Source organism: Aulostomus chinensis, chromosome 7 (assembly GCF_037954235.1).
Source record: "Aulostomus chinensis isolate RoL2024-O1b breed Wild chromosome 7, RoL_Achi_v1.0, whole genome shotgun sequence".
NCBI classification, from domain to species: Eukaryota; Metazoa; Chordata; class Actinopteri; order Syngnathiformes; family Aulostomidae; genus Aulostomus; species Aulostomus chinensis.
In genome coordinates, this window is record NC_141326.1 from 13,834,554 (window position 1) to 13,862,469 (window position 27,916).

General features: G+C 42.5%; 1 protein-coding gene and 1 long non-coding RNA gene across 3 annotated transcripts; one reads left to right on the forward strand and one right to left on the reverse strand.

The window, feature by feature from the left end:
* Positions 1–3,373: 3,373 nt before the first annotated feature.
* Positions 3,374–18,721, reverse strand: pnp6 (purine nucleoside phosphorylase 6). 2 transcript variants are annotated; one of them, XM_086208574.1, is made up of 6 exons: positions 18,550–18,721; positions 13,706–13,869; positions 13,510–13,613; positions 8,271–8,446; positions 7,862–8,052; positions 3,374–6,709 (listed from the first exon to the last, which is right to left on the reverse strand). In XM_086208574.1, exons 1-6 carry the CDS (start codon positions 18,582–18,584, stop codon positions 6,513–6,515), a joined length of 867 nt encoding a protein of 288 aa, XP_086064700.1. In that variant the 5' UTR covers positions 18,585–18,721; the 3' UTR covers positions 3,374–6,512. The 2 variants fall into 2 exon arrangements, with proteins under 2 accessions (XP_086064700.1, XP_086064701.1); XM_086208575.1 differs by lacking the exon at positions 13,510–13,613 and having other exon boundaries at positions 18,550–18,707.
* A 1,627-nt stretch (positions 18,722–20,348) lies between these two features.
* LOC147258624 (uncharacterized) lies at positions 20,349–22,999 on the forward strand. The gene is made up of 3 exons (XR_015116793.1): positions 20,349–20,629; positions 22,303–22,563; positions 22,676–22,999. It is a non-coding gene; the product is annotated as an uncharacterized LOC147258624 (long non-coding RNA).
* The last annotated feature ends 4,917 nt before the right edge of the window (positions 23,000–27,916 follow it).

Below are 27,916 nucleotides of genomic sequence, written 5' to 3' on the forward strand. Positions count from 1 at the left end.
TTAGCCCACATAATAAATGTAAATTCAGAATTAAAAAAGGGGGGGAAAAAACTTTCACATTAATGGCCAGTCTACTGCGCAGACGGGCAGGCAAAGCCACAGATCCTATTAGGAGAAAGAAGATGAAAAAGGTACTCATGTTCCTTCAACTCATTTACTGAGGTGATAATATTCAGGATGGAGGATGTAATGAGAAGGACGGCATCTATCCCCAGAATCAGTCTCCTAATGTTTGTGCCAGTTGCTCACAGGGACTTTAGCGGTGCGTTTTTATTAACTTGCATAAGTCTGGAATCCTGACCTGTTAACGTCGTGAATGCTTCACAAGCCCGATAGGTTTTTCTACCAACCTTTTCATGTAGACATTTTGAAATGTCATTGCAGGAAGTGCGCAATTTATAACATTTATGAAGGCTCTGTTTCACTAAGATGTCCAGTCAGTCATGCCAGGAAACTGCATGAATACATCTGTGTGTTTTCTCCTAAAATACCTCAAGAGGTGACAGAGGGGTGGTGGTGTGTAAATGGTCACGTGGGAGTATATAAACCTTCATTGTTTAAAGAAAATAAAAATCTGTTTTAAAAAAAACTGCATTTGTTCTTCAGCCACCTGGGCGCAGTGCAACAAGCTGTTAATACAATTGTGAAAACTTATTAAGTCTCAGTTGTGAGGAGTTTCTATCCATTTTCTGTTGCTTGTCGCCGATGCCTGCTGTGACCTAATATGCTAAGAACTCAAACTGATACTGAACCAAAAGTGCAGCTTCATGAAAGCCAGGTCACCTTTCATGGAAAAACCCTCACTGCTCATTTCATATCCAATTTTACGTGACAGTCATTTTAAAGATCATTTGGAGTCCATCTTGGATGGTGATTGACATAAACATGTAGTCTTTATGGAGTTAAGAAATAGTAAAAACCCCATTTTGTTCCCAGAATAAAGCGGTCACATAACTTCATTAAACTGTGACGCATGAATCGACATCACAATCATCAACTGTGCTGATGAACCTAAATTAACAATGAAGAGACTTTGGTGCTTGAAACAGCATCATCAACATGGCTGTGACAGGCGTTTGGTGGATACCTCCTCCTTGGAGGTTGGAACTTTTCCATTTGCTGATGAATGCACTGTTGTTTACATTATCTGAAGTACTGCACCATCGACTGGCATCTTATTAAGAATGGAGCTTTAGGAGGCAATTATTTAGGCCTCTTGCACCCATCAACTGCTCTGAACTTCACCGTGTATTTATTTACTCAAGAAATGTCACAAATATTGGTTTCAGGGCAAGTAATATTTTTTAATTTCTTGATAAATAACAATGTTTTAATCTGCCAAATGGTCTTCAGCTATAGAGCAGGACATTTGGTCAAGGCATGAGTGAACCAATGTTTTCAGCCATTGCGCTCCACCATGCGAACCCCCCCCCCCCCCCCCCCCAGCTCTAACTATACCCTCTCGATCCTCCCTCTTACAGGAACATGCTAACATCAATGTTATATCATTTTTAGTGCAGGACAAGGAGATTGATTCCCTTCTCTCTGTGTGCTGTACAGATAAATCTCCAAACCACCACCAGTGAGCTAAGTGCTAGTTAGCTTAGCTGCAATGAACGCGAGCAGTGAGGTGTGGGAGCATTCTGTCTCAAAAATCATCAAATAATCCCAAACCGTCGTTTCCAGCAATGGTAGAACCAGTATTGTGACGAACTGATGAAAATGACAAGATTTTGTAATCAGATAAGTCGCCCACTAAACTACTCTCCTGACCAGGCGCAGAGCATTAAAGTGTATTTGAGACCTTTTTAGACGGCTGTCTCCACTGATCCTCTGTTAGCATTCATTGCAGCTAAGCTAATTAGCAGTCAGCTAGTGGGGGGTCTGGAGCTTTGTAATCCACATAGAGTAGAAAAGGCTATCGACGTGCTTGTCTGACTCTAAAGTGATGGTGTGTTTCCTAAAAGGTTGGTGCATTCCAAAATACTGCACTTCCCTTGACAGCTGCTAGCTCACAAAGTTGAAAGTTCTCACAACCTTTTTTTTCTTGCTGTAAGAGCATTCAAGGGACAGTGAGACATGTAGGAGTTTGTTTTTTAAAAAATTTTTTTTGTAAAAACCAAAACACACAACAGGCTCAGTAGCCCAAGTCAGACCAACACATCATGTGCGCTGTGGAGATGCTTCACTCACCCCCCTGCACACACTAGAGTGCTCTAGAGTGCTAGAATGCTGATACGCTGCTGGCAGCCAACCCTCTTTTGGAGGCGGCGCATGAAAGTCAACAGAGACATCCCCTCACTAACACTTAGACTTGTAAAAGTCACGTTCACTAACAGGAGCGCGTTTGTCTCCCAGTGATTTCAGGTACACGACAGCGCATCAGAAGCAAATGTGTGCATGCGTGTGACAGAAAGATTGTGTGTTTGATGACAGTTGACAGTGTTCAGGGGTGTAAACTCAGCAAAGCTGTCTCACTCCATTTCCTCTATTTCTCTTTTCTCACTATAATAATCAATACTGAGCCCTGGGCTCAGTTGGCACGGCGACAACAGATAGATCAACATTACATTACAGATGAGGCCTGTCGCCAGCCTGCAGGGACTTCCGAGTCAGACACACTCACCTCTTATACCCTAGTCATTCCTCTCGTCTGTCTTCATCTGTGTTTCCTATCGTCCACTTCCTTCATTCGATTCTTATTTGTTGTCATATTTTGTCTCAGTTTGTTTTGGTTTTTTTTTTTGGGGGGGGGGGGGGGGGTGAGGCTGAGTTGAAGGCACCTGTGTGACTGTGTGTAAATACAATCCAGCCCAGCAGTGTAGTTGTTGTGTTTGTGTTGTCGGGCTGCCTGCTTCATTTGTATGAATATTTCAGCTCCACAGTGGGCTGCACCTCTACACGCTCCATGTAGATGAATTATGTAACAGAAAGGAGCGCGGCACAGAACAGCCATTTCCACTTCATCTCAATCTCACGGCCCCTTTATCTGTTTGAGGTGTGTTTTAACGCTCTGTCTGTGTGTGTGTGTGTGTGGGGGGGGTGTTGTGAAGAATGGAAGTGTTTAGAGGTGTTGACGAGCTGTGTGTGTGTGTGTGTGTGTGTGTATCTCCCTGATTTTGACAGATCTCTCCCTGTTCACTGATTATGTGAAACTCTGCTAACCAACCTTAACATCATGTTGATTAATGGTGTTTCTACCTCACCACACAGAGCTCCCCCAATACACATACTTGCGCACGCGTACACACACAAGCGCGCACACACACACACACACACACACACACACACACACACACGCACATTCTCTTCCGATCAAATTCTAGTGTCTTGTGTCGAGGAGTGACAATAGAGAGAAAAAAAATGTAAATATGCATGTATTTTTTATGTTACTTTACATTTTTTTAGAATGTGGACTCGTAAATAACTAGATTGAGGGATCGATTACATCTTGCGGCCTCCAAACATATACATATTTTTTCTCTCAATATGGACAATCTATGTATTTTTTTTCTCCCCATGCCCCCTCCAGTGCTCCACAGTTATCAGAGAAATGGAGAAAGTGTTGAAACAAAGTCATTCGGCACATCCGAGGTTATTCATCTCTCGTGGTGTAATAAATGTGAGGAAAACTTCACAAATCAACAACAGCAGACCAACCAGGGAACACAGTGATGCTCACACAGGAAAAAAAAAAAAACAGCAAACAAAGTCAAGGTAAATGCAACTTCAGTGCTTTTTTTTCTTTTTTTTGCTTCAGTATGGAACATTAGAGTGTCATTTGGAATTTAACAAAAGCGCATGTATGGAAAAACTACTGATTTTTCATTTATGATGATGGTGGGTTCCCCTTCAAGACCTCCATTAGCATCTTGATGTTAAGCCTGATACAAATTCTCTAAGAGGTGTATTGCTGAACTAGGATTTCCAGCTCTAATGAATGACACGGTCAAGGGAAGCTGGCAGCAGCTCCCAGATCAGCACAGAGAAGATTGAAAACTGCATTTCTTAGTAGCCCTTCCAGATATTACAGTGTTGCAGTCTCTTGCTGCGTTAATATCCAAATGCCATCCACCTCAGAAAAACCTTCATACATCACTCCTGCTGGGACAGATTAGCTTTATCTGTTTCCTTCTGATTACACTGTGCTTTGATACTAATTGCATTTTCACACATAAAACTTTGAGGTTTCCTGCTTGCCATGCCATTTTCTCATATCCTTTCATCAAAACAAAATACATTAAATAGTAAAATAAGTATCTGCTTTACAAAATAAACTGCTCTGATTTGATCACAGTGGAAAAGTTTGATTTGTTTCTAAAATATGCATTTAATGTCCATCGATAATGACATTCAAAAAGTTTGTGCCAGTGATCGTGAGCCTCATTCTACACTCTTCTTAGCGGCGATTATAATGCAGACTCACTTCTTAGACGTGGATTAACACTAATGGGCTGTTTCCTTTAGCCGTACACAAACACGTTAAAAGAAAACCATAAATGCGCAGCGTCTTCTGAATGAACCTCATATGAATTGCTAAACCTATTGCTTTTATTCATGTAAGAAGTAAGTGTTAAGAACGAGGGTGTGACTCAGCCAGCAGCAGGCTCATTTGTGAGGGGTTGTGCAATGTGCGAGTAAAGGACCTGCTGAATCATATGAGCTCTAATCATGACAAAATCTAATTATTATACACTTGTCACAAAATGGTCTGCTGATAAAAATATTGATTATGCCAACAGAGAAAATGTTACGCTTGTAATGCTGCCATTTCAGCCGTGACAGGAAGTGCAGTTGTTTACAACCACGTAGCTCTAAGACGGCGCTTCCTGTACCCCTGAGACGTTCAACCTCCTGTTGTGTGGCCCCTCTACCACCACAGATGGCGCTACAACCCATCCTTGCGAACACTAATGCTAGCTCCATCAGATCCAGTTCTGGAAGCCCCGGAGAAGATAGTTTCTGTTGGGTCTTTAGTTGATGTGCTCCATCCTCTGACAGCTCCTGCTGCTCCGATGGCTGTGGGGCCAGACAGTTTCATCCGTGTATCCATACATGAGCAAGTTAAGTAACACATTTGGGATCAAGGGGTCTTTTTTAATAGTGACCCGGGAGGAAATGGTCATAGCACTGGGTGTGTATCCCCAAAGGATCCACCCACAACCCTACTCTGCCACTGACTGGCTGCTACCTTAAGGTGTATGGGTGTGATGGATCCGAGCCGTGGAAGGGTAGGAGCGGGTCTCTGCAGAATGCAGGTGGGAAAAATATAAAATACTGTTGTATTTTTGACAGATTTGACAGGTTACCACAGATATTCTGGCCTTCCTCCGATGTAACTGAGCGCACCTCTGCAGGTACATGTACCTGAGGGAAACGTACCTGTAATGCACACCCATTGTACTCATTGATCTGAGACATGAGATAATTTTAAATAAAGGACACACTATACAGCCATTGTGGCTCAAGATCATTGAATCTGGATTTGTAATTTCAGCATATAAAAGTAGTTTTGTATCAAATTCTCCTCATCCTGCTTTCCTCACTACTCACACCGGGAATCTTATACGCCTTCAGTCTTTGTCATCGTTACGTGTCACAGCAGCTGTTGTCCTGTTTTTTGCTTTGCTGCTTTTCACTCTGTCTCTCTCCTCCTGCCCTCGCTGCTCCTTCTCTTCCATCGGCGGCTCACTCCTCTGGGGTGGCTGGTTCCTCAGCTGTGCCTCATCCTGCCCCCGAGATCACCTAATCCTGATCCACTAATCGTCCCTCTTCAGATTGTCAGCTAACTTTATGAAGTATGTTGGATTAGGATTAAGGATTGTCTGCTATCAAGATTGCCTCCCTGCTCAAACTCACTCCTCCTTTTACATTTCACAGACAAAGACTCTCCTTCCATCAAGCCAGTCAGTGCGGACCATCTCCTCCCTTAAGCCAGCCATTCCCCGACACACTGCCTTCCTGTGCTCCTTGAATACCTGAACAGTCTCTGCTTTTTGCTCCAACTACACACAAACCTTCACATTAGCATCTTCTATGGGTCGGATAGTGCTGAGCCAACAACTGTTAAAACTAAAACACTTAAAACCAATTGTTCCCTTCCATCCAAGAGACTAAAGGCCAAAGTACCATTATAGTGCAGTACACATAAAAAAGTACACATTTAGCTACAGAAGGTGCCAGAAAATAAATCATGATATTTTACTGGCATTTTGTTGTTGGGAGGCATCTAAATGCACTATGAAACCAATTGACTGTACTTGACCAGTGCTAAAAATCCTTGTTGTGTTAGCATAGACGACTAAAACAAGTCAGGTTGACATTCATACGCTTTTTCCACCCTCCACCTCAGAAACACCCCTCCCCCAATATCCAACTTTAACAGTTGACCTGATGCTTTTTTTTTTTTCTTGTTTGTTCCATTTGGTAAAAGCTCAGATTATCATGTCCCCAGGTTCCAAGGCTGGAAAACTTTTCTTATTTGTGTGTCTGCAGATTTTTGGATGAAGGTGCTAGATTTTAGCGACGAGGTGGCTGACGAGCCTCTGGAGGTCCTGAGTCCGATGCTGGGTCGTCTTCAGCACCTCCTCGTGGTTTGCCTTTTCATCGCTGTCATAATCTGTCACGACCTTGTTGGTGATGAGCGACAGACCCAAGACACGCAAGCCGCAGTGACGGGCCACCACCACCTCTGGGATGGTGCTCATACCTAGAGAATGAGAGGAAGTCGTGTGAGGATACAGCACACACTGATCATTCTACTAAAAAAAAAAGTCCTCTTTGGTGTATTCATCATCCCCCCCCCCCCCCCCCTAGTAAGATATAATCTTTTTATTTTATTGCTACTCTGTTGCTGGGGGTCAACACAGAATAATAGCATATCTATAACAGTATATTTTTACACTCTGGATTAATTCATTTCCAAGAATCTTTATACGTTAACAGCTGCAATTTTCTTCAGGGCTTCACATGGTCTGTTTTTTCTTGCTGTTTTTGTTCAATTTTTTCAACCCAAGTCTCTTGTATTTAATGTTTCAAAAATGATTGAAGGGAACCAAAATTACTTGAATTGTCCCAATATTGAGAGAGAATAAACTAGCCTACAAGGCAATTATCTGCATGAGCTAAAAGTGTTTGTTTGAGCCACTGAGAGGCTCAGATTGTTATCAATGTGAGTCAACATCAGTGAAACGATCCCACGAATCCCCACTCACTTACTCGATGGATAGTTTCTCGTCATTTCTCTGGACTTAGCTGTCACGCCCACTTTATTTAGGCTACGCCAAAGAGTGTCTCAAAGTTCTCGTCACTGCTGAACTCTTGTAAAACACAACAGAACAGAACAATATGACCCCACTCTTTACAAAATTGGCGTTCTTCCTCTGTGGGTATTAGATCACAATTTCCTGAGCTGGTTCAAATTCTCTGGCTTCTCCCCCAGATTTCCTGTTCTGTTGCTCTGGCTCAAATAAAATAAGCACGGATGGTTAACAAACTCAAATTCAGTATGGAAAATTTTCGTCCATGACTTTGGAAATTAATCATTTTTAGCAGTTCCTCTATGTTGCAGGCCACTAAATGCTCAGTGTGACTTTTTCTTTTAATATGTCAAAACACACCTCTGCAACACTGGTGAGGAAGGGAGAAGACACTGATACTAACGATATTAGCCTGTCGGTTTTGAAAAATAAACACTTTTAGTCAGCCACTCCACAATCGAGCGTTTTCATTCTATATATCAACAGGTAAATATGAGAAAAAAGTTAAAATGCTAGAATTCCACTTTTCTAAACAATAAGAAACATGATCATTAAGTTCTCCACTTGTTGTTTGTGGAGAGACATGAAGCTGCTGTACTCACCCACAGCATCAGCGCCCAGCGTCTGCAGGACTCTGCACTCTGCGATCGTCTCGAATGTTGGTCCGGCTAGCATGCAGTACACCCCTTCCTGGAGGAAACTGTCACAGCTCTGCTCTTGTGCTGTTTGCCTGGCCAGAGCCCTGAGATCACGGTCATAGGCATCGGACATGCAGGGGAAGCGCACTCCAAACCTCAAGAGATATGAGAGAAATGAATATAAAGTGCACTGCACAAATTGCACTTTCTTGTTGATATATAATTCAATTTGTCACGATTTTCACTAAAAAGCTACAAAATCTAATTTGATTTACATTTCAGAGGAAAAAGGCAAAAAATTTAAGACGCTCAATATTGTAAATGATGCACTGTGGGTGCATGATGGAGATGTACGCGTCTGTTTGTGCTTTACCTGTCATCATTGTACCCACACAGCGGATTCTGCCCTGCAAACCCCGGCATGTTGATGTGATCCTTAATGAGCATGATGTCACCCACGTCGTAGCTGCCGTTGACTCCACCCGCTGCGTTGGTCACAATCAGAGTTTCCACGCCCATCAGGGAGAAGACTCGCACTGGGTACGTCACCTGGAGCATAAAGCAGGGTTTGCATCTGAGACTAGTACTGTCATACTAACGCTTGAGTGTATCTTAGACTATATTACCAATTACATGTATAAGATTTGAGGATCCTGGTACCCATCAGTGCTTTGTTTTGGTATTTTGTTTCCTATAATAACAATAATCTAATTTCAGTGGTTAAAAATAGCACTAAACTGACCAGTTGTTCTCTCAGGTTAGATGCTTTTGGTTCATAGTGTCTCTCAGGTACCCCAGTTTGGAAGTGATGGATTTATTGTGAATTGGTGGCACCCACGTAATCACATTTGAAGCCAGTATTTGAAAGAGACCAGGATCTCTGCATGCACTGATGCCAGCAAACCGGCGTTGATGTACAGTGACGTTGACCTGTAATTCTGTACTCGCTGTCAATGTATCCACTTCACGCTCAAGACTTAATTTTAGTGTTCCCGATCCACACTTCTATGCAGCTTGTATTGTCTGACATGATTTTCAGAACCCTGGATTTTTAGTTGGAGTACTGTTGTAGTTTTTTTCCTTGTTTGATGTAAGCTTTGCATTTTATTCAGTGGTCTGGGTATTACTTGTTAAGGATGGGAATGCGTTAAGTACTAGCAAAGCTGTCAGCAGTTTAATTAAAGCAGCAAGCTGTTAACGGTGAGGTGACTTTATTCCTGGGTGATAATAAACATGCGTCTGTGCTGTGATGGTTTACATTTGGGTTCTGTCACCTGACTGAGAGCAAGCTGAAATCACATGGTTAACAGACAGAGCTTCAAAGATAACCAGATTTATGAGTTTAGCATCCATCTTAGTTTGATATATTGGCATGCTAACGTTTGCTAATTAGCATGAACCACAAACAACAGCTGAGGCTGGCATGTTCCTCATCCTGAGGGAGGCATGAATATCTCAACTAAATTTCCATCTGTCTTATAGCTTTTGTGATAGTTAAATCTGGACCAAGCTGATCAAGTGACTAATATTTAAGTAGAACTTTACTGATTTTCAACCACCTTTACATTGTATAATACAATGAATATGGTTACTCTCCTGCGTGTAGACAGGAGCCCAAGTTAAGGTAAAAACAATGTAAGGTAAGGTTGTGTATTTTTCACAAAGTAAAATCTGGTGTCATCAAGTTCAATGTGAAAGAAACAAGTTGAGATTACTTAAAAGTGAACAAAATATGTACAGTGTAGCTGTAAAATTACAGGAGACACTGTAGAGTAACCTGGGGAAACAATTGTATGTCTACAAGATAATGACCAAATTTCTTTCTGTTTCGAATAGAGAGCTAAGGGCTGTAACGTAGGACAAAGTCGTAACACAACTTCTCAGGAAAGCATATGACATATTTATAAACCATATCCTGGTGACACTTTACCTCATCTGGCACAGGAAAATGTTTCTGAGATAAGCTCAGTCTATGCAGATCAAGGTTGTAAAATTCATCTCAGATCATGGGTCACACACAGCAAAGCCTCATCCGTGGGCCAGACCATTGCGTACTAATCTATAAATGTATTTCTTTGTTTTAAAGAAGTGAAAATGTATTCTGAAACATGAGAAATCCTTTTTTTGTCTCTGCTCTTCAATATTTAGCCAGTCTGACGTTATATGTCCATTACAGTTTATAGTTTGTGGTTCTACAAAGCCATGAAACATTTAGGTATATGTGCAGGACATCTTAAAAATACAAAACGGCAGTGTTTAGGGTGCTTACGAAGGGTTCAAACATGCCAAAATATGGAAATACCTTCAATTTTCCATACATGGCAGCTTCTGTTAACTAAAATAACAAGTTTTGGAAGGTCCATCGCAATATGGCTTCATCAATACTATTTTAATATGATACAGCTTCTTTTGTATTGACGTTGCTGATTGTAGTGGCAGCCTGCTACCGTCACACTTGCTGAATCATCTAATGGGCACATTCATCAGGCCAGTCCTGACCCATAGACCATAGGTTTAACACTTTCACCCATAATTTCCTTTTATTAAACTCTGATAAAACTGAAGTTATTGTCCTGGGCCCAAAACACCTTAGAGACACCCTATCTGATGAGATAGGTACCCTGGATGCCATCACCTTGGCCCCCAGCACTACCATAAGGAACTTAGGAGTTCTCTTCGATCAGGATCTGTCCTTTAACTCCCACATTAAGCAAACCCACGTGGAAAGAACCTATATGTTGCATACATGCAACCTAAATGGTGCATGTATGCGTATATAAGCCACACAGGTCCCAAATAGACTACATATATGTCGCATATAGGTTGCCTATATGTTCAGTTCCATTGCATATATGTTCATATACAGGCCACATATGTCTCCTACATATCTTGTTTATATCCACATACTGTATATGTCATATATACTCATAATACAGGGCATATAGGTCCGCTATATAGCTTATCTATCAACATGTAGGCCCTATATGTTCATAATACAGGCCAGTTTACAGAGCAAAAATTATTCAAGTAGCAAGTAAGTTAGGTATAGCAGTTGGGCACTGCTATAAACAGCAAGCTCACTGAGTTATGCCGCCTGCACAAGAAGCAATGAAGTCTCTTTTTTTCCCCGTTTGTTTTGAGAGGACGTTTTATTCTTTTTGTTCTGCTAGTATGTGAATTAAGATATGTTCGCGTTAAAGACATACTGGGTTTTGATTTATGGATTTAATTATTCTTGTACATAAAGGCATATTGTTTTTAAATTGCGAATTTCACATGGGAAAGAATCAATATGTATGTCATACAGGGCCACATGTAGGTTTGACATATAAGTGAACCGGGTGACACGGTGGTGCAGTGGTTAGCGCTGTCGCCTCACAGCAAGAAGGTTCCGGGCTGGGGCACGGGATCTTTCTGTGTGGAGTCTGCGTGTTCTCTCCCGTGCCTGCGTGGGATCTCTCCGGGGACTCTGGCTTCCTCCCACCGTCGAAAGACATGCAATTGGGGACCAGGCTATTAGGATGGATAAATATGAATACAACTATAATCATCAGTGAACTGTAAAAAAAATTGGCCCATTTCCATTCTATGTACATATAATATAGGAAATCGGCCAAAACTTTATACAGTATGTTACCTTTACGTCAAACATATATGTTAAACATATATGTTACATAAAGGTTTTTTCCGTGTGGGAATTTATAGGACTGCTTTCTTTCATTTACATAACATCACTAAGATCAGGCACATCCTGTCTCAAAAAGATGGAGAAATGCCCTTGTCCCTTCCAGGCAGGATTACTGCTATTCCATCCTGTCAGGCTGCACCAGAAGGTCCCTAAAGACTCTCCAGCTGGTCCAGAGCGCTGCTGCCCACGTGTTGACCAGAACTGGTAGAAGAGACCATGTCTCTCCTGTACTGGTTTCTCTGCTTTGCTCCCTGAGAGATTCAGAATAGAATTCAAAATTCTCCTTCTAACATACAAAGTCCTCAACAGTCAGGCTCCTTCATACCTGACAGAGCTCATAGTCCTCTATTATCCAGCTAGAACCCTTCGCTCCCAGGATGCAGGGTTACTGGAGGTTCCTAGAGTTTCTAAAAGTAGAATGGGAGCCAGAGCCTTCAGCTATCAGGCTCCCCTCCTGTCTCCCAGTTTCAGTCTGGGATGCAGACTTAAGACCTTCCTTTTTGATCAAGCTTACAGTTAGGTCTGGCTTAGGCTGGCCCTCAGATATGCTGCTATAAGCTGAGACTGCTGAGGGATCTCCCATGATGCACTGGGCTTCTCTCCTCCTCTCTTCCCTCTCTGTCCTCCTATATGTGTCATAAATAAATCCAACTCCGAGCCTTCAGCCTCCAGCCCCAGATCCCGGGTGCTGCTGGAGGAGGCTGCAGACCTGAAGAGGCTCAAGCTGCCCCCCTCAGCTCCACCTGCTCACGTCCCTGTCTGTCCATCAGTCTCTTCTCTTTATCTCTGCCCCTCTCTTTCCTCTTGTATATCTGTCTTCCTCCATTGTCTGTCTTTGTCTCTGTCCCGCTGTCCTGCTCTCTTTCCCCCCAACTGGTCAAAGCAGAAGGCCGTCTCCACTGATCCTGGATCTGCTCCACGTTCCTGCCTGTTAAAAGGAAGGTTTTCATCACCGCTGTTGCAGGATGTGTTTGCTGATGGAGGATTGTTGGGTGTAGATTCATTGAAGGAGTGAGGTACCAGACCTGCTCTACTAGTAAAGTGTCATGAGAGAACTTTTGTTGTGATTTGGTGCTACATTAATAAAATTGACTTGACTTGACTTCTGATGCAGGCCATTCAGCTGAAAGAATTTAAGGAGGAGACTCATCAGTCTGAAGTCCTGAGCTGACACGGGAGGATCTTCTTGCATCTGGTAGGTTTATGTATTTAACAGTTTCATGTCCCATTTGGGTTTTATGGATGATTTATGAGGAGATGGTCAAAGGCCGTTCCCGGGATGACACACTTGTTGTCTTTAACGGTGTTCAGACTGCACAGTTGATCATTGAACACGGAGTGAATCCTTAGCCAAAGCTACGTGCTAGAGTGGACTGGAAGCACATGACGTTTACACAACTTGAGGTGATAAATTTGTATGGTCATACTGTAACTGACTGATGATCTAAATGAACAGTGAATCGAAAACAAAATAAAAGACTATCAGCGTATCAAAGGTTCCCTACAGCTGATATCTTGCAGAAGCTTCAAATTATAAATAGTGACATGACATGGATAGTATGTGTCCCAATGAGGACAATGTAGTTTAATTATTTTCAAAAGGACATGACACGTTCAGAAATGAACAGCTTTACTATCATCTTGTGTAGTTTGTCATTTGCATCAGTAAGCTACCAAGTATGTTGAGGGGTGGAAACAAACCTGCTTACAAGGCAACTTTAGAGTAGGAATAAAGGATCAGTGTGTCTCTGCAGGATCTAGTCTTCACACACGCACACACGCACACACACACACACACACACACACACACACACACATTCAGATACATCTAATGACAGCAAGTATCAGGTAAATGTTTACAGCACACTCTTTACATGCTAGCCTGACTAGTAAATGGAACTGGTAATGTCTTTGTGTAGCTTACAGTGTACATGTTGTAGCCTTCGTAGAAATGGAATCGCCCCTGCATGCAGACACACTCACGCCCCTGCAGCCTCCCGAACACCAGTTGACCAGCATGGCCTGGCACTGTACAGCACACAAACAGTACGCACAGCTGCTAGCGTGCTTCTGTAGAGTGTTCCAACACTGATGACATGAAATAAGCAGAAACAACTTACCGGTGCTGGTGGGGAAACCTGGGATGTCTTTATAGCGGAACGCAATGTTGTCCTCGAGTAAGTCAGCCAGGCCGCCCAGACCTGAACCGCAAATGATGGCCACTTTTGGACGCAGCTTGATGTGGGCTTGCAGCCAGTCTGCTGTCTCCTTGAACTCATCATAACTGTTGTTAAAGACATGGAAAAGATATTGATTAATGGCTAATTATCCAACAGTGATAACAGCAGCGACATTAGAATTGAGAGTCGGAACAGTAATATGATCTCTGTTACAGCATTAGGGTGTAGAGAATATGAATAAAATGTGAGGTTAAAAAGTATTGAATGCAACAGTGGTAAGAAATGAATGTTGTTTAATTAAGATGCAGTAGGCATGTAATGTGCACGGACGCACTAAAAATAAGTAAATCTGACGGTGGCGTGGGGCGTTTCATGACTTTGCTAGTGGGGTTCTACAGCTACAGAGAGCATAATGATTCTTCCTAAGGGGGGACATAAATGTTTGTACCAAATGTCATGGCTATCCATCCCATGGTTGGTGAGACATTTCACTAAAAAGTCCAAAATGTCAGGGTGGTGCTGGAGGAAGAGACAGAGGAGGAGGAGTCATTAGGCTCTATCCTCTGGGGACCATGAACCTTTGTACTAAATTTCAGCCAACTGTTTTTAAAATATGTCAGTCTGGACCAGAGAGTTGAACTGACGTCATTAGAGTCACGCTGGTGGCTAAAAACCCTCACACACACAAACTAGAGGGCACCCGGAGAGCGCAGACCTCCACTGAAGAGATTTTCTCCAATGTTAAAATTAATATGGCTACAATTTTTCTTCGTTGCTTCACCACCTCACATTATTCCAATAATGCTGCTAACAGCATCCTGAAGTATTCCAAAGTTTGAAACCTTTGGCAGGTACACAAACCAACTTTAAGTGTCTATATTATCCAACATTCTTTCCCAGACATTCTTCAGTCAGTCAGTTCAGTGATTTGAGGGAAAACACCATTAAGAGGAATATTCTGGAATATTCTGGAATATTCTGCAGGCCTGTCAAGACAACGCATTTTACTGGATGATGATTGAAATTACAACTGACACTGTAATGTCATTGTCAGAGCATTTTACAACACGAATACAGACTCAATATAATTGCATAGAAATGGAAATACGCCCTCTCGGGAGACTTATTAACATGTTAAGACTATTTAGAGCCAGACATTTTTACTACAATGCGAAAAATATCTAAATATGCTAAATAAATAAAATCTATACAAGATTCACCGCTCAAAAATGAACTTCAGTGAACAAACAAATGTAAAAGCACTCAGCAATATGACGGGTTCCTGTTTGTTTATTCACTGTATGACAAGTCGCTATAGTAATAACTGTGGCAGGCCTAGCATGAACAATAATCAATAATATTAAGAAGAAGAAGAAGAACAACAACAATAATAACCATAATAAAAATAATAATCATGATAACGATACAGCCAAATTGATTTGATTGGGCATGCCCAGCAGTACCACATTATACACAGACTGTGATTCTTGATATAAATCTAGTTGTAGAGCTATAATCTTGTAAATGTTCCCTCTATGCCTCAAGCTCTGTTATTAACACCCAATGACACTTCAGGCTGCAGCCTCTACCAGACCAATCTCCAGCAGGCCCATTTAGAGCTGCCATCCAACGTACTGCCTATATTAGACTTGCCTTGGGTGTTCAATCTTCCCACGTTCCCAGTGTTTCTCGATTTCACTCTACATCAAAAAGTGAGTCATCCGTCACCAGCAGTAGGTATCCTTCCAACTGCCCCGAGGATTTACAGGAGTCGCGCTGTCCGAAATCAGTGTTTGACGGGCAATCGTCCTCACACCAGAGTGTATCGCATTCACTGGAGCGAAGAGAAAATCCGCTCTTTTTCTTTATGAAGAACTTAATTATCTTATTTAAGAAATGATCAAATGAAAATTATTAAAGCGGTGAGAAGCTGTCAGTTGTTTATCTGTGTTCAGCCGATAAGTAGCAACAACCGTAGCTTCAATCCCAAGGAAAGCTTCTCGCCACACTTAGAGCCTGGCTCAGGAATTTTCTCTATTTTTCCAACATGTTTTTTCTGTTTTCCCAAAATAATGAGGTGGGTTTTTTTAAAATTCACTTTTTTCTCGGGCTGCACGGTGGTGCAGTGGTTAGCACTGTGGCCTCACAGCAAGAAGGTTCCGGGTTCGAGTCCCGGCTCGGGCGCGGGATCTTTCTGTGTAGAGTCTGCATGTTCTCCCTGTTCCTGTGTGGGTTCTCTCTGGTACTCCAGCTTCCTCCCACAGTCCAAAGACATCAAGAGGGGACGAGGCTGATTGATACTCTAAACTGACTGTAGGTGTGACTGTGAGTGTGAATGGTTGTCTGTCTCTATGTGTTGGTCCTGTGATGGACTGGCGACCTGTCCAGGGTGAACCCCGCCTCTCGCCCGTAGATGCTGGGATAGGCTCCAGCCCCCCCGCGACCCTTACTAGTAAGGAATAAGCGGAAGACGACGACGACTTTTTTCACATAGTTTGTTTTGTTTTTCTGCATTAATGAGATAATTTGTCTAAAAACTGCTTTCTTTTTATGGTATCATTCAACAGAAACAGAAAAACAGCGGATTGTTTTTTTTTCCACACAAGTGAGTCCTCAGACTGGATTCACACGACGATACGAACGTCACTCGTAGGATGTCACATGACACGGCCTGTGTCCGTGACACCATTGTACACAGTCACTCACGGCCAGCGGTTAAACGGGTTATACAGGTCAGCTCTTTCTCTTTTATACACAGATTCAATGGACTGGTTCCAGCAGGTTGTGGGGGATGAAAGACCTAAACTGAGCAACCAAAGCCCTGCTCTCAACAGTGCAGTGTAACCAACCCATTCAAACGAGACCCAAAGTGTAACACACAGAGGATTCACGTGTCTGTCGCTTTAAAATTCGCTCGTAAAATACATTGTTTCACTTGATAGCCTATAAACAGGAGGGCAAGTGGGGCGAAATGTTCCACGGGCTTCATGGTGCTAAATTAAATATTAGCACTTGACATCAACCAACATGACAACAGAGAGCTGCAGGGATGACGTAGTTTTGTAGGAAATTGTCATGGGAGATTTTTTTTACATTGGATTTTTTTGATGATTGCAGAGAACAAGTTCTGTGGCAAACAAAGTTTGAGCCTAACATGTTAGCTTCAGAAAGATAATGGTCATAAATGAATGATGAACCTATTTGATGCTCAGTGACTTCAACATCAACTCAGTTCCTGATTTCATTTACGACCTGATGGCGTTTAATGTCACATTTGTGGTCGAGTTTAGCCACTTGTTTTCAACCGCCATTTGTCAGACACATAAATGCTTCTCCTGTATATTCACAAGTTTGGTATTAATTGGCACATTTATTCTGAAGAACAAAGGTTAAAATACCCTGTTTTTGTGAACTGGACCTTATTGCAGACATTTAACTGAGAACCCAATTGAAAGATACACTAATGCTAACTGGTTTCTGGTTTCTAGGACTCATTCAAAATTGGTTGATTAATGTATTTCAATATACATTTCCAGCTTCAACTTTTGCCAACTTTTGTCAAAAATCAACGAGGTTCTAACTGCCATACGAAACCAAACAAAAATCCTGCAGTAGCCAATTACAAGACCGCTATTACTGTTATTTACTTTCATTGTATTTAGTGAGGTAGAAAACATGAAACACCAAAAACAGACCCAATGATTCTGAACCATAAACCTTTTTTGGAAATGCATATTTGTTCCATGACCTCACCCTAAATTTAACTCTGCTAACCCTAAAAAAAAAAAAGTAACTTAATCTGTCATATTGAAAAAATCCTGGTTCATTTCATCATATTTCATGTCATGGTATTAAATGGAATATTTAACATTTCTTATATGGCCACTGAACATGTCTAGTCACCAGTTATTTTGACCTGACAGCTTTTTTTTAAGTAACTTTAGTATTGTTTTTGTTAATGTTTTTCTTGAGTAAAACCCATGAGCACAGGAAGTTTCTCTCAAAGTTTGAAATATTTGAAACATTTTATGTGTTTTTAGTATGTCAGTAAATATAACCACGTACTTACCGTTTTTTTGTACATTTTCTTACAGGAAAAAAAATGCTCATTTATCGGTTTGTTAATTATATATATTTTTCTGTCTGTTAGAAAAACTTCTGCTAAACACTGAATTGAAGCGTGTTGTGTTGGAAACAGACGTCTGTGTGTTGTGTAACTGAGCTCAAATGAGACGTTCTCCCTCAGGTGTTTCTGGTAGAGCGGTGTTTGACTTGGGAGAACGTCGTGGTTCTTGTAGAAATAGGAGCTGACGTAGGGCTCCCTGCTCCCTGACAGAGCCCCTTCGAGTGAAAGGTCACCCTTGTGCAGAGAGCGGAGGGGGCTGCTTGCTCGCCGCGGAGCTGTCCGTGGTGCTGCCTGAGCCCCTGCCTCAAGGAGACGCCAGGTCGTCGTGACAGAAGGGACGCTGCTGCGAAACTCCGAGACCGTGTGGAGCAAATCCCACCGGACTCGCCTGTTGAGTGAGCTGGCGGGCACAATTAGAAATGGAGCGCTGAAACCGCTCCGGGGGCTGACGCACCCCTGGAATTCTCCACCGGCGAGGCGTTCATGTCACATTCTACTTGAATAGCTTCTCCATGAACTCTCTACCAGCACCGCGGCCCTTATCAGCATTACACAGACGTCGGTGGACGCCAACCCAGCGGATATCCCTCATAATTAGAGGCTAACTTGGGCTACCGCCGTGACAACCGTGGCTTCTCCCCGGCCTCACGGGTCTTACCTGCGCTGACCGGAGGAGCAGGACGCCGCTTCCATATCTGACGATGAACAGGATCAATCCTCGGAACAAAAGCGATTTGTTTCTCTTTGTTTCTATTTATTAACAAACGCTTGCTTGAACTAACAGTTGTTGAGCTGCTGATGGAAAGCGTTCCGGCTGACGGTGAGGTTGATGTCGTGATGCGCGGTGACGTCAAGTCGTACACATGCCAAATGGGCGTGTCCCGAGCGGACTACCGGTCCCTTTGAAGAAGAGTAAATCCAATTTTCTAGCTGGCTGGGTTTCTGGTGGAGGGAGACAGGGCTGGTAACAGAGCAGGGAGCGGTGAGAGGGAGGAAGGAGAGAGAACGATGGAGGAAATCATTACACAACAACTGAGAAATAAGTGATCAAGCACTCACGCACACACACACACACACACACACACACACACACACACACACACGGACTAAGTAAAAGCTGTTTCCAGTATGCTCCTGCATTCATGACCCAGTTAAGTTCATCAGCAGCACATGTGGGTTCCTGATTTCACTACATAACTGACAGACTTTGTGATTTGAATTTTTAGAATCTAGTTTTCATTCACACTTACATCAAGTACTCAATGTTCTTGAACTTCTACGGGGTTTAGAGCTCTGGGAAGATGTATGTGTAGGGCTTTACAGTAGTTTCCATATATTTAAAAGAGGAACATTTTGAAAAACAAGCTTAATTAATAAAAGAAAACACAAAGAACGTGATTACATTGTTTTGTGGTTAACTCATATGTTTCTTACTTGTCATTGAACCCCCCAAAAAATTGTTGATTTGTAATTTTAAAATGTGCACATCATTGATATCTGGAATCTATGCATTGGTTCCTCACATCAAAAGTTGAACTATTGGAGCTCAGTGTGTGCTGGAGGCTTCAGTTTACCACATCACCCTCCGCTGAGTTGAATTGGACTAATTGGATGTCAGACTGGTGGAATCACGTTTGCATGTTCAGAAGTTTAACTGTGACTCAAGGTGAAAACAGGAGTGATGAACATGAAAAAATCCTTTCAACTGCGCATGAATCACTGTTAACAGGAAGGTCAAACACCCGAGTGCATTCCTTTTTTCTTTTTTTTTTCAGGGGTGGGCTGGAATACAAAGACTGGTCCTCTCTGTGGTGAGCAAAGGTCAGAATGTTCCTACTTCTCCTTGGGATGAAAAAGATTGGTAACTGTTCAGTGTGTGTCTTGAATGCAGACACTCGAGAAGGATAAACAGCTAAAGTTGCTGATTAATTTAGGAATTCCTGTTCTGTCATTGTGTTCACTGGGCTTTCAAATCCCTTTTGTAGAGCCAGTTAGCCTTATAATGCCCCCCCCCCACACACACACACACACACACTTGCGCAGCCTTGTTGTGGACATTCCACAGACTTCCATTCGTACAACCTGCCTAACCCAAACTCTAATCTTTATCCTAATTTAATCTTAATTCACCAGGAACTCAGAAATGACATTTTTGCAACATTAGGACCAGATCTTTGGTCCCCGTGAGGATGAGAGGTCCTGACAAGGTTAGCGTTAGCGCCACAAGATCTCCCCCAACACACGTGCACACTTCCAGCACTTATGAGGACTTTTTTTTTTTTTTTAAATGCAGATCATGTACAACTGCAGAGCAATACAGATACCTGCCAGGTGTCAACTGAAATATACAATAAAAATATGAAAAACGTACCCTGTTGAAATAATAATGAAGAGATTCAGCACGCAGTTGTGACAATTCCACAGCTGACATCAAGAAAGTTTTACAGTTGTGGGGATTGTAGGGTGCTGAAGAGTTTTTATGTATCGCTGTGTTTCATTTTTACATTTTGAAAAAAGTTTCTACGATGTTAAATTTGTTCTCTCATATCTTCTCTTCTGGAGGACAATTTGTCAGAGACACGCAACATGAGAGCCTCACATTCCCGCTACTACAGAGAAGCTAAAGACCAGCGTGTCTCTGACCTGTAACACCAAACCGAAGGACAGCACAGCGTGAAAGGGCGAAGATGAGGACGATGTCTCCGTCAGCTGCTTTTGTCCAGTCACTCAGTGGAGAGGTTTGTGGATGCAACGGAGCTTTAAGTTGATACCTCCATCCCAGAGAAAACCTCTCCACTACACTTGACTTAATTAGATTTTAAGCAACAACATAAAAAAAACAAAACTGTAGCGACTCTTCACCGAAAAGGGAATGAATTTTTGTTCAGGGCGATGAATCTGCTGGTGATCCTGTATGTATCTGATACAGCCAGTGGCGTATATGAGTCCTAGCTGGGCTCTTTAAGTTGACCCCTGACAGTTCTTGTGTTCACGATCTTCTCCTGCTACCGTGTTGGGTGCTTTACTCGGCCTCCTCACTGCTGCTGAGAGGCTGCAGGTGAAACCAGGTGTTTACAACCAGGAGACCTTCCAGTCGACAGAGGAGCGCCTGGACGACACCAGTGAAATACACCCAGCCCACACCCTGCGGCTCCTTAACGTGAGCGTGACTACAATTCAGAAAGTAAATGTCAGCCATTGTTTTACAACCTCAGTAGCGTAATAACGTGCTAAAGTTATTATTATCGCTTGCAAGAAGAAAAAAAAAGGAAAAAGAAAAAAAAACTCTCGCAGATTGTAGTGTGACAGTGAAAAGTTCTATGAATTTAAAGCACCAGCTCGAGGCTGGCCCACCACCAGCGATGACAGCAGTGACAGTGACAACAGACTACGGCAAAAGATGAAAGTTCACCGTGACTGCTGTCTGCAGACGTTCTTCAGCTGCTAACTTTCATCGTTCTAATAAAACCCCTGGGAGTCCATCGTAAGATTTTACTCTCAAAATACATTGAAACTTACATTTGATTATGACAGGCTGTCTCCTCACTACAAAGGACCTTCATACTGTAAGAATGCATAATTAAATACATGAAACTGCCTCGTACATGCTTCCACACTTTATTTATAGTGTACTTAGGACACATGCATGCACACTTAGGCTGGATTAATATCTCTATACAACACAAGCTCCTTTCAGCTGATACAACTCAAAAATCAGTACCTAAAGAAGTGGAAGGATGATTGGACTAGAAAACACTCTCAAACGGCTCATTATAGAATCATTAATCGCACGCATACAAAACGCAAGCTATCAGCTAAGGTCAAGTACATTGCACCAAAGCTGCTTTCCCTTAGTCAGCAGATTCTAATTGATGGGCAGAGGGCAAGCAATGTGACGGGATGCTCTGTACTTCTAGGGTCAGAATGAAGCTCTGGGCTTAGAGCAAAGATGCCATCAAAAGCGCTTTAAATGCCTGTGAATTTATAAACAAGGGGTAATGAATGCCCTCTCTTCATAATCAGGGAAAGCTATTTTTGAGTTTCACTCTGGCCACAGTTTTTTTGTGAAATGGTGGACTATGTAAATGCAGCCACCCTCCTTCTCTGCAGGTGATGAGTGGAAGACAGTGTTTTTGCACACTTTGTTTTGATACAGTGACACGTCATGATACACAGTTACACAATGTGATTTAGAACTGGGTAAGAAAAATCCCCCGTTAAAAGAAAAGTACAAATTCTGAATCAAATGAGCACTTTGTCCATGCGATCACGTCACTTTGTGCGTGTGACCACGCCCCCACGCCATTGAGTTTCATATCTAATACGTGATAATTTATTCAACTATTAAAGTATGATTTTATTTAGCATCCATCCATCCATCCATTGTCTTCTGCTTATTCCTATTATTAAGGGTCGCTGGGAGGCTGGAGCCTATCCCAGCGTCAACGGGCGAGAGGTGGGGTTCACCCTGGACAGGTCACCAGTCCATCACAGGACCAACACATAGAGACAGACAACCATTCACACTCACAGTCACACCTACAGTCAATTTAGAGTATCAATCAGCCTCGTCCTCTCTTGATGTCTTTGGACTGTGGGAGGAAGCTGGAGTACCAGAGAGAACCCACACAGGAACAGGGAGAACATGCAGATTCCACACAGAAAGATGCTGGTAGGTAACGTGTGTGTGTGCCTGTGTGTGTATGTTCTTTTCAAATTATTTTATATGCAGCCAATATGGTATATGCTTCCTTAACGAAACAATTTTTTTTTTCTCTTGGTAGATCCAACACAGGGACCGTCTCATCTGCAGCGGGAGGATGAGATGATTGTGCATTGTACCATACCATCACAACAACCACAACATACTGAACATGCCGTCATTACACAGGGTTTGAACTCATTGCTAGTAGCAGTATTAACACACCAAACATCCCTTCTTCATGCGTTGCCAGACAAAGTGGCAATGGTCAAGCGGATGTGAGGGAAATCAGGCCTGTTAATGCTGTAGAACTGCGTCAAAAAGTTGATTTCAGGAATGTAGTTGTCGACAGCCCCGACCATATGCCGTGCATTGTTAGAGATAAATTATCCGGGGTGATTGGCTGGGCATTAGAAACGTCACAACCTGGCAGTGTTTTAAATGTTGTTTTGAGAGGGCCGTCCCTGGCTAGCGAGGTGCAAGCTGTGTTACGATCCAACGACGAATACAGCCAAGATATATTTATAGAAGCGGTCACTCAGGCTATTCAGAGTAATGACACATCCATGGCTGACGATGAATTGGAGTTTATTGTTCCAGTTGCACAAAACCACCCTGTGGCTGGGCGTCTGAAATTGGGGAACATGTTCTATGATGAGATTCTTTCCAAAAAGGCAAATTCCCTCTTTAACCCCAACGACCGTATAGAGGACAACAGTCTTTGCTCTTCTCTATGCATTGCCCATGCCATCAATGCTTCAACGTCTGATCCAGACAAACTGGCGCAGGCTGAGCGTCTGCATGCATCAGTAGGTCTCAACCCCTCACAGGCGGTTTTATTCACACATGTGAATTACCACCACGCAGAGGATCGTAAACGCCTTCAATGTTTCCAAACTAACGCCACCCCAAAATCAAACACAATCTGGCTTTATTTACCGTACACGATAAGCATTACTACTTACTCAACCCTTATATCTGTAATTACTGCTACAGCACTTATGATGCTCCTCTAATGCACAACTGCAAATATTTGTGCAATGTGTGCTTTACATATTGCAAAGAACGAGCGTCGACCACCTTAAAATCCACGGACTGTAGCCGCATCTGTAAATCAGAGTTTTGTTACAAAGCACACAAAGAGCCTGAAAAAACACACAACCTGATTCCCTGGAGTATGTGTCCTGAGAACATACACATTCAACATGCTCTTAACAGGGGCGAGCGGAGGATTGGTCCATACTTTGTGGATGGCATCTGTGAGTCTGCAGACACGTGTTATAATTTTGAGGGGTGTTTTTACCACAGACGTGTCAAACGCTATCTAGAGAGTGAGGTGAACCCCGCATCCAAAATTTCTTATGGGGAACTCTTCCATCAGTTTTCCGAACGCGTGTCAACCATAAGGTTGCAGCACGGCATGAGGGTGGTTGTGATGTGGGAGTGGGAGTGGGCTGCTCTTTGTAGATCTGACCAGACCGTTATGGACTTTCCATCTTCGTACAAAAACACCTGAACGTCTAAACCCTAGAGATGCACTGTTTGGCAGCCACACAAATGCGATGAAACTGTACCATCAATGCCCAGCTGATGAAAAGATTCACTGCTATGACTTCACCAGCCTTTACCCTACAGTGCAGTCTAAAAAAACAGTACCCTACAGGCCATCCTCAAATAATTTACAACAACTTCGACGACATTGAAAAATCCTTTCGTTTCATTAAATGTGTTGTGCTGCCACCGCAAGGGCTTTTCCATCCCGTCCTCCCTTACAGGGCCCACGCCAAGCTTATGTTCCCGCTTTGCCGCACTTGTGCTGAGGAGCTAAATCAGTCGAGCGAGTGCAGCAGCAATGCCATCCTTATACAGATGCAATATCTTCTGAGTTGAGTGAGGGCTTAAGAAGCATTTCAGCATAAACCCACCAACTATGCTGCTCTCTACCTCAGCTGACTTTCTCTTCGTATCTCACCACCTACTCACTTTGCTCACAACGCCAGTCTTATTTCCTCATTCAGGCCAGACGAAATTGGTTTCATTTCAGGATCCCATTTATATTTGGTTGCGGGCCAACATCATTCTGCTGTCTCAGAGACAAATGTTGCTTAGGCATTTCACCTCGGGCCTTACAGGAGAGGTCTCATCTTTTGGTGGCCATTTTTGAGGTCCTCAGGAAATGCTGGTTTTAAAATTGTAGTAAAGATGTTCTGAGAAGCACTTTGAGATGACAAACAAGATTCTGGAGGGCTTTGATGCTGACTGTGATGCAGTCAGAGATCAAAGATGACAGTCTGCTGTACTGACTGAGATGACAGTCAGAATCACTGACATCAGAGATCTAAGTCAGCCATTGGCTGGGGGGTGTGTGTGATGTCACACTACCCAGAAAGGTCACTTGCAGAATTCTGACTATGATCTAAACACAAACATCAGACAGACTTCATCTGGTGAGATGGCAGTTCCGGCCCCTCATCGGCCCTGAAAGAGGTCCTTGCGAGAGGTGTCACCAGAGCTCAGGCCAGACTGCACCTCTCCCGACAGGAAGAGGAGGAGGATCACTGCCCCAGATGTCCCAAAGGCTTCAAAACAAACATCAGATGGAATTTTTTCCAGTGAGATGGTAGCAGTAGTTCTTCATCAGCTCAGATGGAGGTCCTCACAAGAGGAGACGCCAGAGCCTGGGCCACACCACACCTATCAGCAGAGGAGGAGGATCAGCGCCCCAAACATTCCCAAGATATGGATTATTGGGGATAGTTACATCCGCAGAGGAGAGGAAGCAGCTTTCAAGATATACGGACTGAATTTGGGACTTCATGCCAATGTTTTCTGGCATGGAAAACGAAAAATGCACTGGAGAGGCGTCCTGCATCGCTTTTATGTAGAGCTAAAGAAGTACAGCCCACCAGATGTATTACTTGTACACACTGGGGGTAACGATCTGGGACTGGTGTCCAGTAAGGAACTGGGATCAATGGTTGAGAGGGACCTGAAGAAGCTGCATCAGGACTTACCCTCCATGGCCATCGCATTTTCCTCTATCAATGAGAGGGCGCAATACCGGTACGGACATCCAGCCCAGATCGATAGAAACAGGAATGCTGTCAACCGCCACCTGAAAACGGTCATAGAGGACCTGGGGGGTGCAATGATTGACCACCCCTTCCTGAGGTTCAATAATCGGTCAATATATCTCCCTGACAAGGTTCACCTCAACGCCAAAGGAACCAACATTTTTCTGGCCTCCTTCCGCAAGGCTTTGGTGCGGATTCTCCATCGGTGCTCTCGGACGGGGCTCACCTGACATCCTGAGACGCTGCTGCCTGACGACAGCAATGTCGTTAACATCTCTGTTTTAGTCCTGTGAGAGATCCAACACCTGACCTACTTATTGAAAACAGCCATTATTTGAAATGTCTTCAAACATAAAAACAGATTCCTGGAAACGAAATTGAGTTTCTTATATTTCATGAGCACCTTTGTCATTATGTTTAATTTCTGAATTGTACAGAGAAGAAGAATGCAATAAAAACTACAATCTTCAACTCTCACGAGCCTGCGAGTTCTTTAACCACATATTGGTCCCCTCTTCCTTTCATGTATTGATTCATTTATCTGTTATTTGCCTACTCTAAAGCTTGCTTGTGTACCTGGAAAATGTATTCAGTTTGTTCATTGGCAGTTTTGTTACATATATTTATTAAAGACAAATCCAAGAAAATTCCTCAAACTTTCTTCTTCTTCTTCTTCTTCTAATAATAATAATAATAATAATAATAATAATAATAATAATAATAATCTTTCTTTTAATCTACACAGATTAATAGAAATATTCGGTGTTTCTCATGACACATTAGCGTTGGTGAAAACTAAAGCAATGTGGTGATAGAACCTCTGGAAGTGGTCTGAGCGATCAGATCTCGTGGTTCAGGTTTAGACTAGAATGGCCAGCAATTTTGTTATCTCAAGTTGGTTCATTGTAATGTTGCTTTTGATTACGTTGAGGTTTGTGATATAAAATCTCTGCTCCTCAGCTCGTCTCCTCCTGAGGCTTATTCCAGTTGTCATATGGAAAGTCCAGCCAGTGAAGCACAATATGAGCCACTCACAGAACACAGCCTGCTTAACTTGATCTCTTTGATGTCTGACTGCATCACATGTAACTAACTCAGTGACCTGGGGGCGTGGTCGCTCGCGCGAAGTCACGTGATCGCACGCGCAGAAGACGGACGCACGCCTGAAAATCAGTTAACGTGGCTAATGAACTTCTCCACAACAGAACATCAGAACAGACTCTGCGGTTCTCAACGCCTAAAGTCTGTGACAAAATAATTGGTGTGTTGTTAAAATGATCAGGCGTATCTTGGCTTGAGTTTGAAGCATTTTTGATGGAAAGTCTGGATTTCTAAACATTGAAAGGCATGAGCGTGTATCTGTGTGGCTGAACAATTTGGCGTGAAAAATGATTCAAATGCGATTATTTTGTCTACAATAGTAACAGTGATTCGACTCATTGTATTAATAGGAATTCACACTCATTGTCTCAATATTCCTATTAAAATTAATAAAGTATTGAAATGACAATGGTCTATCACTGGCTTACTGGTGTATCCCGCTTTTGACACACACCATTTCACCCCCTATAAATTGGGTAATGGACAAGGCCATGTTGCAGTTGCAGTAGAATTTCAGTAAATGAATATCACGATGTGTATTTAAAACATTCTATATCACACACGGTAAAAGATTAGTTTTGTGTATGTGTGTAAATATGTGGGTGTTTCTAACACATCTTAACATTTTTTTTAATAAACAAAGGAAATCAAAAATTGAATTGCTATTGGTTTTTATTCTTACTGAAGTGAAAAATTTATCAATTCTAAGAAAAGTGAAGGTCACCATTCACATTAAAGTTTGAGTAGAATGGAGGCACAATAGAGAAGTTGGGAGTAATTTGGCCTCTTAATATTATTAAATTGGTTCAACTTGATGTGGCATTTAAGGCTTGAATCAAATCATGTTGATTGTATTAAACTAATTGGGTTGGTCAATCTGCAAAAGTCTCTTTAAATGTGCTCAAAACAGCTTTGATTAAACAAAATTGAACTGGTCCATGCAAATTCTTATCTTAATTTTTTTTTGGCTGAGCCACAGCATGTTTTGTTTCTGTGTGAGTAAACACTACTCCAGGGAACAAAGTAACTGATATTGTAATCAATGGCAAGTTTTCAAGCCAAAAAAAGGATGCAATCATTTTATATTCCCATACAAATGTCTCTGACAATGACAAGGTCAGTGACAGGAGGTCAAGGGTCAAAGGTCA

Coding starts and splice junctions, on each gene's coding strand:
- pnp6 (XM_086208574.1), bottom strand. CDS start 18,584: ATGGAAGCGGCGTCCTGCTCCTCCGGTCAGCGCAG. Junction 13,870..18,549: donor TGCTCCTCCGGTCAGCGCAG/GTAAGACCCGTG, acceptor CTTTAACAACAG/TTATGATGAGTTCAAGGAGA. Junction 8,053..8,270: donor TGTGGGTACAATGATGACAG/GTAAAGCACAAA, acceptor ATATCTCTTGAG/GTTTGGAGTGCGCTTCCCCT.